The sequence below is a fragment of the Calonectris borealis genome, chromosome 11 (genome assembly GCF_964195595.1).
Source record: "Calonectris borealis chromosome 11, bCalBor7.hap1.2, whole genome shotgun sequence".
In the NCBI taxonomy this organism is placed as follows: domain Eukaryota; kingdom Metazoa; phylum Chordata; class Aves; order Procellariiformes; family Procellariidae; genus Calonectris; species Calonectris borealis.
In genome coordinates, this window is record NC_134322.1 from 1,062,301 (window position 1) to 1,078,849 (window position 16,549).

The following is a 16,549-nucleotide window of genomic DNA, read 5'->3' on the forward strand; positions in this document are numbered from 1 at the left end:
TTATTCCATCAAAATTGACAAGTTGGGATTAAAAACCACACCGCAAACGAGCGGCAGCAGCGAGCCCGGCTCTGCGTGGAACAAGCTGCTGGTGTTTTGGGGACGGAGCCGAGCGCCCTTACCCAGCCCCTCACTGTCCTCGAAGGTCTTCTTGACGGTGTGGCAGGTGGAGCCGTCCCCGTGGCAGACGCCGCACCGGTCCTCCACCGCGTTGGAGTCGATCTCGTAGTCGCAGCCCACGTTCTGCAAGGCAGCCCCGTCAGCCGCCCGCGCCCCGCACGCCCCCGGCCTCGCACCGCGCCGTCGGCCGCCGACGCGGGAGGAACGAGGGAGAGGAGGACCAGCCTTGGTCCTACATGGTGGGAAATAAGGAACACGGATGGGAGAGAGGGGCGAGCTGGAGTCTTTTTGCAGGATGGGCGGTGACACAGCCACCTCGGCTGCAATACGGCGCTCTCTAACGTATCCTTGTGGTCCTGCGCTCCTCTTCATACACAGCGAGGATCACGACCCACATCTCGTTTTTAGCTTTTCCTACCCGAGTCGCCGGGCAGCAGAGCCAGTCGGCACACGTTACGTGCCGAGCCGAGCTGGGAAAGCCCCCGGGTCCTTGGCCCTGCTAGTCCTGTTTCAAAACACTTCCCAAAAGCTTTTCTTATATGCTGCTGAAACGCTCTACACCTCGTGCCAAATCGCTCGACTTGCGCGGAGCAAGAGCCTCCCTGTGATTCTGCACCATAAAAGCCGCGGCCAAGACCCCGAAGGGTCCCGCTGGGTCCTGGGCCAGCGAGGGGGCACGCCGGCGCCGCTGGCACGCACCTGCAGCGGAAGCAGCACTGCTTTAACTACTGCGAGAGTCTGTAGGGAGCCAGGTTTAACTCTGGTGTCGCAGCCAGCCGCAGCTGCCGTGAGGATTTTGTCTGCAGCGAGCTCTGGCTAAACGCGCTGTCATCTGCCGCGAGCTGCTGGATCGCGCCCTGTTGTACACGCCAAGTAAAAATCATGGCCCCTGCGCTCTCCCTCCAGCCCGTGCCTGCGCACCGGCGCGCCGCAGCCTTTCAAGTCACTTACAGCCTGTTACAGGAGGAAACGGGACCTTCCCAAAGCCTCCAGCTGCCGTCGGGACCCTGCCCGCTGCTGCCGGCAGCACGGCCAGCGAGCGGGGGGAGTTTCCACGAATGGTTTCAAGGCTGCAAGGAAACTTGTTGACTGATTATTTTCCCTCTTTCCTGCTGCTCTCTGTGCCGTCCAAAAAGCCTTTTTTCCAAAGAGCCTATTTCTCCGAAAAGCCTTTCCGAGAGCGTCTTTATCTAACACTAGGGCAGACCCGACCGTGTCCCGCCTGCCTGTGCGCGTCCCTGGTGACACGCGGCCGTCAGCTTCGCAGCAGCGTGGCTTTGGCACGTCCCGTGGCGGGAACCTGCCCCACAGACCGCGGTACCAGATCGCCACTCCTTCCCGAATTTAACAGAAATCCAATGTCCTGCACGTGTGTGAATGAAGGGCCCGTCCTGTTGCTACCAAAGGCAGCTGGAGGACCCAGGGCACAGCTCGGCAAAGCCTCTCCAGCCATGCCAGCATCTCCCAGATGATCCACAGCGCTGACCACGCCATCTCCACTGGATTCCTGTGCCTCCCGTGCTGGGAGATGCCCTCCCCGGCCAGCAGCCAGAGCAACACACCCCCACATCACAGCTCGTTTGTAGGGAGCTTCCAAGAAATTAAAGTAACAACCCAAAAGGAAGAACCAATCTCAGCGCTGGGAGAGGCCGCCAAGCCGGGGGAGGCATCTCCATCGCTGCAGGTCAGACTCGTGGCTGCCAGCACCGGGCTCGGGGCTGGGCTGGGCATCCTCTCTACGCACCCTTTCGTACGCACTTCCCCGAGCACGGGGGTCCTTGGGCTCCCCCCCACAGGGCCCCGGCGCGGGACCCACCTTGCAGATGCCGTTGATGCACATGTCGCGGCTGGCGTTCATCTCGTAGCACGGCGTCCCGTCGATGACCGCGTCCCGCAGCTTTTCTGCAAAGTATTCGTCCTCCGGCCGGCAGTGCAGCTCGCAGGGGTTAACTGGGGAACCCAACAGGCAGAAACTAAACCCGAGCAGCTGGGGGGCACGTAACCGTCTCCGAAAACATAAATTAACCCTGCAAGCCCAGCCGTAATTTAAAATACAGCACAAACATGCTGCAAGGCAAATCTTACAGACACGAACAGCAAAATCAAGCTGTTGGCAAGACTGTGTTTCAGGTTCTTCACTGGGGCTGCTGGCAGAAACCCGGCAGCGGGCTTTGCCCTCGACTCACTGTTGTTGGGCACCGGTGTCCACCTGTAGAGCTTCCCTTTGTAGAGCATGGGGTTGAACTGGCTGCACTGGACCTGGCGGAAGGAGGGCTTGTCGGGGGGACACGGCCTGACGTTGCAAATCCGGAACCGCTTCCGCTCCCCCAGGCAGTACCTGCCCCCGTACTTCGGCCTGTCCACGGGAGGGAAAAGGGAAAATCAGAGAATTACAGAAGAGTTTGGGTCGGAAGGGACCCTAAAGATCATCTAGTCCAACTCCCCTGCCAGGGACATCTTTCACTAGATCAGGTTGCTCAAAGCCTCATCCATTCTGACCTTGAACACTTCCAGGGATGGAGCAGAACTTCTCTGGGCAACCTGTCCCAGTGTCTCACCACCCTCATTGTAAAAAATTTCTTCCTTACAGCTGATCTAAATCTACCCTCTTCCAGTTTAAAACCGTTACCCCTGCCCTATCAAATAAAGACCGACCACACGCAAGGGAAACTCCCTTTTTATTCACAGCTAAGGGAGGGTGGTTTTGTACCCGCTGCTGAGGTTTGATCTCATGAGGTTGGGTCGAGCCTGAATCCTGGAGTCAACGGGGAGCTCTCCCAGTTACAACCCACACGTATCACTGCTGCAACGTTCACCTAAGGAAGCTGGCTGTGAACCCAACACCCACCCCAAAGGATCCCCGCTCCACAGAGCAAGCTTTTGAAAGGTGTGGAAACCACGGCCCACGTCCTTCTTCTCCAAGTCCCTCCTGGACCAGCTCCCTGCTGCTGCTGGGGCTGCCGGGCTGTGCTACGGTACCACGCAGGGTGAGACCGTGGACCAAAGGCAGCTTTTGCTGAGGGTCGGCTCGCAAGCCGGACGAGCCACGTCTTGGGTTTTGCCCCTCGACAATCCCTCCTTAATGTCGCCAACAGGGCCAGTTTTATAGGCCTGGCGTACGACGCTATAAAAGCGGTCATGAAAGTCAGGTGTCACTGGCAGCGTTCACGTCTGAAGCCCTCCCACCTCTGCAGCTGCAGCCAGGCACCCTTCCCTGGGGGTAAAACATCTCCTTCGCCAGCCCGGCTACCGCGGCTGACGAGATGCCAGCGCTCCCACGAGCCAGGTCAGCCAGGTGCCCGCTCTGCGGCTGCTCCGGAGGAGCTGCTCTCCATCCCGCCCGGGATGTGCTTCCGACTCTGCTCCTCTACTGCCCAAGGGAACGGCAAAGCCGCCACTGGACTTTTTAAAGTAAGAGGGACTTTAAAAGCAACAGTAGGCTTTTCTCAGATGCCAACAGACTCTCAAAATACTGCCACTGTCTCCCGACGCTTGCCTTTTCCTTTGGTCACAGCACTCTCCACAGCCCACGTCCCCACGACCTCAGGAAAATTACTTTTCCCCTGATCAGTTAAGTCCGGGCACACTTTGCTGACGAGACTAAAGTTAATTATTATTTTAGGGTTGTGTTTACATACCCTGCCCCGAGGAAATGCCTGCGGGAGGAGGACTGCCCAGCGCACACATTTGTTCGCTCCAACCAAAAGGCAAAGCTGAAGATTTACCTACAGTGGCCAAAGCAAACAACTGCCCAGGGAAATTCTCCTGCTTTTCCAGTGCTTGCTCTCCTGCCCGTCCGCAGCTGTGTTTAAAACACTCCATAAACTACAATTGCACTTCTGCCACAGAACTCATGTCAAACACAAACCCAGCTCTTGACCTGGGACTGAGATTACACAGCGCTTCTTTAAACAGCTCAATAGCACGTGCTAAAAACAACGCGCCCAAGGAAGACGCTGGGCAGAACGCACATCTGGGCTCGTTAGAGAGCCTGCTCCGCAGCTTTCGGATCTCCTCAAGCCATTGAAAAGCGACTGCCCCTGGAACACTGCTCACAAAGCCCCTTTCTCTCCCCGTCCCAGGGCACTCCGACACCTGGGCAAGCCGGGGGCTCTGGCTGCATCCAATACAACAGCGATTTGGTGGCCAAGGGGACATCTGGGGAGCAGCTGGGCCAGCCCAGAAATCACGGGATGGACAAGGCTGCTCCTCCGTCAGTGCCCGGACGCTTCCAGGCGAGAGCCAGAGCTGGCTGCGGCACCGGCTGGGGGGAGGCAGCCTCCGGCCGGGCACCGATCAGGAATTGCTCGTGGAAAGCAATGGGGTGATGAACAGCAGCAGGATTTTTAAAAACAACTCTGAATCAGGCTCAAAGAACATTTTTTCTTTTCTGTCACTATAGGACACTGGATATGTTTTACAGCTACAAGCGAGGAGTCTTTGCTCTTTGTTTGGGTCACAGTCAGCTGCTCTCTGCCTGCGTGGAGTGAGAGCGACTTACCCTGGAAGGGGACAGAGCAAACTCTGCCCCCCCCGAGGCTTTCGCTGCCCAGCCGGCTGGATCGCCCCGTGAAAGAATCCCCTGAGTGTTTCAGAAGCACACTGTTCAGACGGGTAACTGCGTAACAGCACAGTTTTGCTGTGCGATGCAGACAGGGGCAGGACCGCACTGGCCAGACGATGGTCCCCGGCTTTACGGGGCGATAAGAAAGCGTGGGGTTCCTCTCCTAAACGGGGTCCGGGGGAGCCCCGGGGGAGCGAGGGCTTGCTTACGTGGGGCTGCTGCACTGCCTCTCCGCGCTCTGCACGCCCGCGCCGCAGCTGCGCGAGCAGGCAGCCCACGAGCTCCAGGAGCCCCAGCCGCCGTCGATCGCGTCGGGACGGTAACCCACGGGCACGCACTCGCCGTTGAAGCACCACTGCAAAGGGACGGGCCAGACAAAGAGGAAACAAGGTTTAAGGACGCAATAATTGATGCTGAGTCAGAGAGCCCGGCCGCGGGGAGCACTGAAGCCCAGCACCCGTATTGCCCTGTGAAAATCCATGCTTTGCTCGCACAGAGGGGCCTGGGGGTCAGCTGAGCTCTGCCAGAGCCCGGTGCACCTCTAAGCGATGGGAAACTCAGAGATGTTGGGCTGTTTGAGGATTTGTCTGAGGCAACACCCTCCACCGAGACCCCGCAGCAAGGGGATTCATAGCCCGACCTCAGCCCAGAGGGAAGAGTCAGCGAGGCATAGCCACGGACAAAGGCACGGCGGGAGGTTTCGCAGGGAGCGGCGGCTAAGCCCGGGGTCATCCCCAGTGCTCTGGGGCCAGGGCTTCGGGAGGTGACACTAAACCTAGCGAGGAGAGATGTCTACAGATATTTTTATAGCTCTATAGTTTTATGCTAGCTTGAGCAGGAAAACCCTGTTCTGGTATGTCACCCACGCAAGGGTGACCAGAGCTGGCTGCAGACTGCGGGTCCCCCGCGCACCCCGTGCCCGGTGCAGCACCCCCCGAGCTGCCGCGGGTGCTGCCGGTCCCCCGTGCAGCAGAGCGGGGAGGGGTGCCTGCCCTGCGGGGGGGCAGGTCCCGGAGGCGAGCATCCGCCACCGCAGCAGACGGAGAGCAGAACAAGCCTTCTGCTCTCCTGCCATGGCAATTAACTGCGGGTTTCACCTTCAGCTTCACTGAAGGCAGTCCCTCCCTGGCAGCGGTGGGTGTTGGGGCAGAGCAAGGGCAGCGAGGTGAGCCCGTCCCTGCGTGCCGGAGCCTGCGAAATTCCTCTGCATGCAGGACACGCAGGCTCTGCAGCCGCGGAGGGGACTGCTCCCCATTACCTTGTTCTCCCCGCACGCTGTGCCGTCAACGGCAGCGTCCAGCTTGGAGTGGCACGTGTTCCCCACCGTGCACCACAGCGTGTTGCAGACGCTCTGCAGAAAACATGGTTGCGCAGGACAGTCACTGCACCGGCCAGCCCATCGGCACAAATGTAACCTGCAGGCAGAGGATCGCCCCGTGCAAAGCCCCCACCCCCAGACAAGCCCGTGTGGTGTCAGGGGGGACCCTGGCTTACGTCCATGTCGTCGCAGAAGGTGGAGTAGGAGCCGTACTGCAGCCGGCACTGGTGGCCCACGTCGTAGAGGACGCCCGGGGGCACCAAGGGGTAGTCCAGCACCTCCCGGGCAGGGGGGTCGTCCAGGCACAGCCCCCAGCCCCGGCTGAAAGAGAGAGGTCAGAGCGGCATCACCACCGGCCCGGCACACCCGCACAATGCTCCGGCAGCTGCTAACGGAGGCACCGAACATTTCAGTGATGTCCCACCACGATGAGAAGCAATTAGCATTTCTAGCTGATATGACCCTGGCGCTCCAGCGCGCAGCCAGCCATGTGGGGGTACCTGCTTTTCGGGGTGGGTGCCCGCTCCCAGAGCGATCGCCCCACGGCCCCCAGGCACAGCGGGTTATGGGGAAGGCGAAGGGGCAAAGGCCGGTGCCTTGCACGCTCCCCCTTTCCCCCCGAGATGCCCCTGGCCCCCTGATGGAAAGCCAAAAATGTCCTTTTCCCTGGGAATAATCCCCTGGATTTTTACTTTGTGAACAGGTCATCAGCTCAGTCCTCAGTCGGGACCCCGCTTTCGCCATTCACGGTGAAGGGTTTCATTGAACAAATATTTCACTGCCGAGAAACAGATGCTGCCCTCGCGTTCGTACATCACGCTGACCCCAGAAACGTCCCTGCAGACACCGCAACCCGGGTGTCAATGCCCCGCTAATAGAAATAACGTAGATTTGTCAGCAGCACAACGCACTCACTCTCCTATCTGCCGCCACAAACAGTGCTCAAACTGTGCTGGACAGGACGTCTTTAGAAAAGAGATATGGCAACCGAGCCGTCAAGGCAGCCGGTGGCAGGCAGCCAGGCTGCGGGAGCCGCGAGGGACGTTCCTGGCCGCCTCGCTCTGCTCCGAGTGCTTTTGCTACGATACTTCACAAACACACAAGGAATTGTCACTCGTTTAGCTTTCAGTGTTGATTTAAACAAACTTGTTTCCAGCAAGGCAAAGTCTCCGGCGAGGGTTTCTCAGCAGATTAGATTACTTCGGCTTGTTGTGATTTGGAACAGGTTTAAATTAACTTGAAACAAGATTCCTTTTTAAGCCAAAGCAGCAACCCAGAAACAAGGGCCAGCAGCACGGGAGAGCTCCTGCTCTGGGCTGCCGGCAGTGCCACGGGGCGATGCCCGGCAGAACCGGCACCCCCTCCTCCCTTTCCCACCCACCCCAGTGAGGTCCACACTGGACACCTGCAAACAGTCGCTCAGCTGGAGACGGCCCTTTAAAATACCACGTATACATATTTTTATAAGCAGCTTCCCTACTGGAAAAATCAGTAAACAGGTTGCTTGCGAAAGTCTCTGTTCCCAAGTCCACAACAGCGGGAGCATCCTGCCTCTGCCGGCCCGGCGGGGAGGGAAGGATCGCTGCGGGCGGTGCAGGGCTGAGTGGGGCGAATTAAGCGTGGATCAGGCAGCTGGACACAGTATCACGGTGCAGCCTGTTTCAGGCATAGAGAGGTCACCGCATTGCACTTCCAGAGGTATTTTCTTTACCTCCTGGTGGAAAACACTCAAAAAGAGTATTTTCTTTAAAAATTGAAACAATGGTATCTTTACTGGGGAAAGTCCAGCCAAGCACTGGGCTCCTGCATGAGCTCCATGCATGTTACTGGTGCTCCTCTGGACCAGCTCACCAACTGCCTATTCAGGTACAGCACGCGGGGCCCCGCACGTCACCCCAACCCCCCCAACCCTCCTCTCCCTCTGATCTGCTCCAGGCACTTTCTGTCTCGCCCCAGCTTACGGGAGAGGTCTCTGTCCCAGTATGGGAGGTGATTTAGATTTGCTGTCAGCTTTCCAGTGCTATGTTGAAAATCTATTTCTTCATTAAATATTTTACAGTCATCCCACTGGTCTCTTCAGTTGGCCAAAACACATCACCGAGCCAGCAAAAATTGGCATGAGTTTCCCTCTGGCTTTGCAGGGATATGCAATAAACCACGCTCTGCAGCAAAAATGCACAGGGGTCTGCGCTGCGTCTGCCTATTTCAGTCCGTTCGTTAACGAGCTGGATGATGGAGTAGATGGTATGATGATTAAATCCCCATATGTGAGCAGGCTGGGAGGATCTGCAGATACATTTGAGAGCAGGATTAAAATTCCAAAAGCTCTCGGAGAACTGAAGGAAGGATCCAAAAAGCCAGGATGGAATTCAATGAAAACAAAGGCAAGGATTGGAGCTTGGGAAGAATCAGCTGCACAAACAGGGGCTCTGGCAGAAGTGGGAGAGGAGCGAAGCAGCGGGCAGGGCTGTGTGCTGCCGGGGCTGCAAAGGCAGGGGAAGAGCAGCCGTCCCCAGGCTCCGGGAAGGTGGGATCGGCTGGAAGGAGCCCACGGGAGGATGGCGGAAGACGACCTCCAGCACTGTGCAAAGAGGTTGAAAAACTGGTTGTCTGAGCTAGAGAAAAGACTGAAGGGAGACGAGGCAACCGGCAGCTGTGCCAAGGCTGCTGCCGAGATGGAGGGAGGCTGCTCCACGCCGGCGTGTGCTCGTGGTGCAGGCAGGGCACCCACGAGATACCGGACCCCGTTTTACAAGGGTATTCCACCAGCCAGGCTGGGAAAGAGCTCACGTCACGGTGAGGGGTGGAGAGCAAAGAGCCTTACAGCATCTTCCGACTCCTCCGAGGGTTAGGGGGGAAAATCACGGAACGCCAAAAAGGGCTCGTCCGGGTCCGGAGCGGGGAGCGGCGGAGCGGTCCCTCTGCCCTGCACCGGCCTCCCTCGTTAGCCTGAACACGGGATGCTCGGTTCCCTGGGGGACACCACTGCCACAGCGGGGAGGTGACCTCTTCCATCGCCCCCGGGTGTCCGCGCGGACCCCGATCCACAGCCTCGCCAAGAGGGTTGCCCAGCCCCCGCTGCACCCAGGGCCTGACCCGCAGCACCGGGGACGTGCCGCTGTCGATGACAGGAATCATTTTCAGATGCTTAAACGTTCCGCAGCGTTTGTAAAATAATAATCTTTTGTAAAACAATCATCATCATCTGAGAGTGCTTTTTTTTTTTAAACATGAGGTCTGTTCCAAGCACATCCAGCAACCCCAGGTCAGCAGGGTCTCATTTTCTGGCTCACTCCTTCCCATCCTCCTGCCAACATCGTATTATAACGCACTCATGTCTGTGCTGGCAAGGGGCCTCTCCCTCGCCTGGGGGATGTCGCAGCCGGTGAAAGACGCCTGCCAGGCTCTGCTCCGCTCTTAAGGAAGAGCTGCCCCTTCTGGGGGGAGCACAGAGACCAAAATCCAACTGGAGAAGCATCCAGCTGCTCTGTTTCTTCCCCGTCGCAGCTCGTAGCAGCCCAAGGTCATTGCAAGCAGGAAATTCTTAATGCAAAAGTGAAGGTTAAAAGCAGAGGGCCAAGAACGCTGCGGATACGAGAAAGCTCCATTCCACCGAAAGCCACAAATCAACCTGCGTGGGGGCCAAGCCCACATGTTCCAGGCTGGGGTTTAGAAGTGGGAGCTCAGCCCCAGGCAGCCTCCCCCCATGTAACACTGGTCCCTCGCCCAGCTCTCCCCATCGCTGTTTCTTGCCGACGCTCTCGCTGTTTTCTAACCTTCCCATGGCAAGGAAGGAAAATGTTTCTCTAGTGCAAGCCACTGGCTGACAAAAGTAAATCTCTGGGCCGTGTTCCTAGGAACTTAATAACAACAGGCTGAAAAATCAGCCACAGGGTGCTAAAAATAAAACAAATGCACGAAAGAATTTGGCTCGGTCTCATTTCCTCACGTGATGCCTCCTGCCTACAGGCAAACATCATCTGCCCCTTGCAGAGCACCGAAGAAAACTGCACAGAGCTTCGAAGAAAACCACTCTGGCTTTATTTGTTCAAGCCACAACCCCTGAGCCACCGCCCAAATGCTCGGGCTGCTTTGGAGTTCAAACCCCATCCTTCACAGCAAGCTCTGAGGCAACCGAGTGCCATAAAAGCATCCCCACGTGCCCGGGGCTGGCTTGTGAGCGCAGTCGGCTGGGTCAGTCCCCGGCTGCAGACCCAAGCCCCGAGCCACCCCCAGCACCCGCGAGCGAGGAAGAAGAGGAAGGGAGGACTTACTCGAGGAATCGTGTGATGTACTCCCGGCTGCAGCGGGACCAGGTGAGTGGGGACGTGTCATACAGGAGCTGTGGAGACATGATGAAAGGTCTTTTCCCAACTGGCTCACAGTCATTGCTGCTTCCATCATGCTGAATCCCAAAACTGTGTAAGAGCACAGTCCCACAAAGGAGAGGTGAGCCGCACGCCGCTACAACCGCGCAGCCTCTCTGCTTTCCAGCACAACAACACGCGACGCCGGACATCGCAAACCGTCCCGGCTCCGCGGGGACTCGCTCGTTAACGGGCACCGGGGGATCTGGCCGTCTGGGACATTTTAGTGATACCGGGGACGCTGCCCCGAACTTTGTCCCATGCTTTTATTCAGCTTTCTTACTGAAAACTCAGCCAAGAAAAAAGTAATGAGACTATCAATGAACAAGATCAAGTTAATTAAACTTACTGGGTACGTGTTTTTACCATGCAAAGATATCATTATGAACGATAATGTTCAGGTGATCTTGTCAAAATTTAATTGAAATTAGGGCAAGCAAAATTTTGTCGCTGATTCTATACGCAGACCCTATTTTAAAACTCCTTTATGGGCAACCCTCTTTGCCAAAACCTTCAGCATCAGCAACACAGGATAATATACAAACGCAATTTGCCCAGGTTGCCTTGGACTATGTGATTTTCATTGAACCTGGGGCAACCAAAAACTCTGAAAGGAAACTCCCAGGGTAAATTCCCCCAGAGCAGAGGAAGGGTTGCACCGGTGAGGAACTGCTCGGCAATCTTCTCCCAACTTCCACCCGTGCCTTCTCAAGCCCTGACTGAGCAGCGCAGAGGACAGAGGTCAGAGGGAGGGGGAGGAAGCCGGTGGTACCTGTGTCCGAGCTCATGGGCCACGGTGAAGGCCAGGGGCAGTCCCGTGTCCTCGTTGATGTTGCAGCTCCGGTGGGGCTGGCACATCCCCGCCACGTGGGACAGACCCAGGGTCTCGCAGGGTCTGTTCATCGCTGCGCAGATGTCCTTCCTTGGGAGACAACGAACACACAGACACGGAGCAAAGAGGGGGCTGGAAAGCAGCAGGACCCAACGCGAGGCGCGGGAAGGAGCACGGGACGCGTCCCGGCCCTCGGAGGAAGACACGCGCACGCCGGCCAAACAGAAGCAAGAATGGAGACATCCAACGTCTTTCCGCAACGGAAAGATTTACGACCTTTCCTTTCCCCTTTACTCTCCCGGTATCCCCGGCTTATTATTAAGCCTGATTAATGAGAACTGCTAGCCAGCCTGGCTACATTTATTCCATTGTATAAATAAAGCTGATGCTGGGTAGTAATTAAGCAATTACTACATTGCTTGGGGAAGCACATCCCAGGGGTGCTGTGGTCCAGGGCAGAGGAGCTCCAGCCACCCAGGAAGAATAACTCCATTGAAGTACACGGCCTTAAGTGCCTTATTTCTGCTACAAAGCAAACTTCCTGAAGAAGATAAAACTGTTGTGGGTTGTGAATCATCACACAAACCACCACGATACTGCCAAGAGCCAAGCTGCTGCAGCCTGAAACCATCAAACTACGTTTTGACTGCAAGGTATATAAACTTGGCCAGAGGCACGAATTCCTGTGAGCTTCCTGGGAGGTCAGGGGCTTCTCAGAGGCTCCGCTGCCAATCCCAGCATTAGCCTCCAAGGGAAAAGGGAGAGTTAATCCCTGTGTGCATCTCCTGGGAGGATCCAGCCATTCTGGGGCTCGGCAATAGGGCCATGGTGAAAACCTGGTTTGGAAACCGCTACTGCTAGTCAACTGGGAGCTGTCTCCAGGTTTAAACCTGAGATTTGAGGCCAGTTCCAGCCATTAGGACCAGGTTATCTTCAGATTTCCTGTTACATATCTTATGTGCAGGTGTCCAGGCAGGGCTCAGGCACGGAGAGTGAGATTTCAACAGCTCCCGCTGAGATGTTCCCCTGGCTGCCCGTCTGCCCCCCTGCCTGCAGCCCGCAGACGTGCTTCTAGCTGCCAGCGTGGCATCTACAGCATAAAATTAGCACATGGGCACAATACCTTGTGAGCAGGACTGCGACGTCGTGATGCAGGGGATGGGAATCGCCTTTAACGTTGATGCTCTTCTGCCATTTGCAAAAGCTTTTCAAGGTGTTGTCTGCATGGTGGGAGATTTTCAGATCCTCCTGCCAACATAATTGGAATTCTGCTGTCATATTGCTGCCGGATCTGTTTGTTTGTTAGGATGCAGCGGGGAGGGGTCTGATCTCAGACACATCAGAGTGGTAATCGGGAGTAACTGCCACCCAGATGGCATTGCTCCATATTTATAGGTTGTGGGCTGGGTGGGAATACAGTCCTGTTCTGCTTTCTTTTCATCTGTGTTTCAACCAAAACATTAAATCATCCGGTATCGGGGGTTAAGAAACACTGCGGGAAAATATCCCGACCCGGCTGATGGCGAAGGACGCGCTGGGGAGCCCGTCTGAGCAGCGTCAGGCTCCCTGAGAGCCACCGCTGCAGCTGGGCGCACAACCAACCGGCGATCCACAGCCCTCCGCTCCCGGCGGCGACGCTGAGTTATCATAAATTATTCTAAGAGTCAGACTCTGCAGCTCCTCTGACCGCGCCGTCCCCTGCCTTTGCCAGGGCTGCAGAAGACAAGGAAGCAAGGCACGGGCGCCTGCGTTTATCTTAGGCAAATTCATCCAGGCCATGAAGACAGCACAAGAGAGCTTTCGGGCTTCCAAGGCCAGCTCCCCGCGTACCCCAGCCTGGCTGCGGGAGGGGAGGGTGAGTCACCGTGTTCTCTTTTTACCTCTTCGTCCTCCAGCAGGATGAGTCGCACTATCGCAATGTTGATGGGGTTCCCGATGCTGGCGTGGTGGAACAGACCCGCCACCTGCAACAAGCAAAAGCCAAAGAAATAAGGCCCGAAGAAAAGCCCTTGCCCTGTGACACTGCTGCCGGCCAGTACATCTGCAGGGGAACACGAGCTCGAGGGGAAGCTACTGAAGGTTGTTGACAACATCTCGGGGAATTCCCCAAAATGAAAGACAAGACCAGATGCAGACCTGGACTAAGGCGTTCGAAGTGCGATGATACCCATTTAAAATTGATATAATCTGTGTAGCACATTGAAACTCAACCAGAAATGCCCGGGGGAACACCTCTGCTTTCACTCCTAATAGATGTATTTAACATCTCAAAGCTCTCTGGGTGCCTTCACCAACCCCCAGAAACCCAGGGGTGTTACCTGAGGTCCTCTGCCCAATCCCACCCTCTTTTCTGGCCATCAACCAAAGCCCTCTTCTGAAATGCAAATAGGTGCTCCCACAGCAGCAGCGGAGTGAACAGACTAAACCAACTCGGGCTGACTCATCTGCTTGTTGCACCAGCAAACCCCCCCCGATTCCCAGTGGAGACCACCACAATCTGGCGCTCCTTCCCTTAACTGTCCTCAGTGGGACTCCCCCAGGAAAGCCGTTCATGTCCCTCCTGCTGACCAGGCGAGGGCCGGCGTTGGCTCCGACGGCAGCTGCCCCGGAGCGCTCCCTCTGCGGGCACGGCCAGCCCCGGCTCCGAGGGAGCCCGAGGCAAAGCTCCCAGGTCCCTGCGGGTCTCTCCTCCTGCGAGGAGGTTTCCTTATCACGCAGAGGGCGGTGGGAGGCCCTCGTGCAGGCTTCGGGGTGGTTTCAGCTTCAGCTGCGTCCCCGTGCCCCCGCTGCCTGCCTGGGGAGAGCCGCGGTGGCAGTGCCACGACCGTGGGCAGCACCACCACCTCCCCTCCCGGGAGCAGGGGTGCAGGAGGAGCAGCCCTGACCTTGGGGAATCTCCCTGGGAGGCCACGTTATCCATCCCCACGGTGGGAAGGAGAAGGGAAGAGCCCTTGAGCCCACGGGGAAGGTGAAGCCGCTGCAGGCTGAGCTGCTCCCGCCTGCACGGAGATTTTGGCCTCGGGTTTGCTCACGCCGACCTGTCCTCCCGCAGCGGACGGAGCACTGAGCAATGCAGAAAAGCCAACGAGCGGGTGGGAACAGCCTGGCTGGTGAGAGGTTCGCTGAGGTCCCACCAGGGATGAGCCCTGGCAAGCCCAGTGGTCTTTGTCTCACAGCCACGTCCCCAGGGACCTGGCAGCTCTGCCGTTGAGAGGACCAGGACTCACCATGTTCATCACGGTCAGCACGTACTTCTCTATGTTCTCACTCCCGTGGTATTCTATCATCTTGGTGTCTGCCACCACCAGCGTTTCCACCCACTTCTCCTTGCTGATGGAGCGCTGCTTTATTCTTCTCTTCCTGTGCTGCTTCTGTTCCCATCTTTCCCTCCGCTTCTCAGACCTCTCCAGGCTTTCCTGAGATTCTGAGGCATTACAGGGGGAAAAAAGACTTTTTTTTTTTGTAAAATGTCTGCAACTTTGGTAAAATATCATCAAGGCATTTGTTTTTTTTAATTCAAAGAAATAACCTTTTGGTGTTGAGAAGGAGGCTCCACACTTAGACCCATAACCTATGTGTATTTTGCTGTGCTGTATGTTCCAAAAAATCACTGGGGGGTGAAGACTCTGACCTCCTGTTGCACAGCAGCATTAGCATGATAGAAAAAAAAAAATAAAGCATTTGAAGTAATTTCTTTGACCGGAACAAGGCTTGCAATATTCCACGAGGAACACGGAACCTCCCAGAGCAGAGCGCTTAGGGTTTGTACCGACATATGAATTCGTAGGCAACCCTGCAGAGATGCTTCAGCACGTACCACTGAGAAACAACCCCGGTGGCTCAACATTTCTGATTATCGTCACAAATCTGCATTTTGCAGGGAGAGACAGTTCCCCAACATGGTAAACTCTGCGCCCCCAAAGCTGGGCTGATGTCTTGAGCCAAATCCCAAAGATCACCAGTGTCCTGGGCAAGACCGAGACATCGCAGGACTGCACAGAGATTTCCTCGGCCACATGGAGACTGAACTCTGCTCCTTCCCGGGGAGAAACAAGGGGAACATTCAGTGGGCTGAAAAGAGACAGGAGGCGGAGGAGAGCTCGGATGCTCCTCACGCACACCAGCAACTGGGAATTCTCATGCGGAGACTTTTCCTGTGACGCTGCTCCAAGATCAAGGTCAGGGTCAGCCCCAAGCTGGGTAAAGGCTTTACAAACCACATCCCACACAGTGGGAATTGCTTTTATGACCAGTTTCTAAGGGCTCAGCCTTTGTTAACAATGGACTTTTACATTTTATGGACTATACTGTACGTTAGTTGTGAAAGAGTGTTTTATCCCCCAGCCTGAAAAATCCCAAGTATCTGGGTAATTTGACGAATTGCTAATGCCACTGTGACAGTTTAATCGCAACAGCTTCCTTGGAGCTCGCTTCCATTGTGTCCTTTGCTGCTAAGCTTCCAGCCGGGACGTGAAGGTACTGCAGAGAGGATGGGTGCAGAGGGCTCCCGGATCCCAGGGAGGGCTCGCATGGCATTTTCCCTTTGAGATCCCTCTTAAACACTTGCCCAGCTGTACACACAGGCTGCGCTATGTATTGACAGAAGCTAAATAACCCGACAGCCTAACACCATCTGGCTGTGCGGTGTTTTGCAAAGAAAACCGGCAAAACATCAGTACAAAATGAAAGGCTTGCAGTAATTAAAATCCTACAGACTTCTGGTTTCCTTTCCAGGGCATACACATCACGCCCACTTTGCCAGCCCAGGCTGCAGCAGAGATCCACATGCGTTACACACGGGCCACATTACACCCAGTGAAATTCATTTACAATGAATAGACTTCAAAGTCTAGAAGGAGCCATTATGATTATTACCATAGACTAAATAATTAATTTAGATTAACAGAAGAATGCCTGAAGATAACCTGATTATAAGAAAAAAAAAAAAAACAGTTTCCGAAAGCAGAGAGCTCTAAGAAATACGCCAAACAAAGTGCACTGCCTGGAAGATGCAGCTTCACTGATGCAGACGAGGAGTGAAGCGCCGGTGAGCTGCTGGGATTGCACTGAATTCCTCATTGCTTGAAATCTTGGGTTTGGAAGTTTATCCAACCCATCTGCTCTAGACAGAGGAGAAGGAACCGGCATGCACTCTGCCCTGCAGCAGAGACTCCCGGGGCAGCGACCGGGTTTCTCTCCCAAAGTCCAATGCCCCGGCAGGTCAGAAACTGATGTTTGCAAGGGAAGGAAAACAAATACTCAGTCTCCACATCACAGGACGCTTGCAGCAGGGCCGGGAGGGAAAGATGTGAGTGAGAGGCCTGAGGTTCGGCATGCATTGAGTCGTG

The 16,549-nt window shown here is 55.9% G+C and overlaps 1 protein-coding gene across 3 annotated transcripts in view; it reads right to left on the reverse strand.

Annotated features, from left to right (window-relative positions):
* Window positions 1-16,549, reverse strand: part of ADAMTS7 (ADAM metallopeptidase with thrombospondin type 1 motif 7) — a 65,402-nt gene that overhangs the window by 42,222 nt on the left and 6,631 nt on the right. For all 3 annotated transcript variants that reach the window (XM_075159655.1, XM_075159653.1, XM_075159654.1), the window contains exons 4-14: window positions 14,429-14,625; window positions 13,082-13,165; window positions 12,325-12,449; window positions 11,142-11,291; window positions 10,277-10,420; window positions 6,179-6,323; window positions 5,943-6,035; window positions 4,894-5,039; window positions 2,307-2,476; window positions 1,937-2,070; window positions 123-243 (exon numbers count right to left, since the gene is read on the reverse strand). In XM_075159655.1, the coding sequence (XP_075015756.1) occupies window positions 123-243; window positions 1,937-2,070; window positions 2,307-2,476; window positions 4,894-5,039; window positions 5,943-6,035; window positions 6,179-6,323; window positions 10,277-10,420; window positions 11,142-11,291; window positions 12,325-12,449; window positions 13,082-13,165; window positions 14,429-14,625 (1,509 nt within the window). The remainder of the gene's footprint in view (window positions 1-122; window positions 244-1,936; window positions 2,071-2,306; window positions 2,477-4,893; window positions 5,040-5,942; window positions 6,036-6,178; window positions 6,324-10,276; window positions 10,421-11,141; window positions 11,292-12,324; window positions 12,450-13,081; window positions 13,166-14,428; window positions 14,626-16,549) is intronic.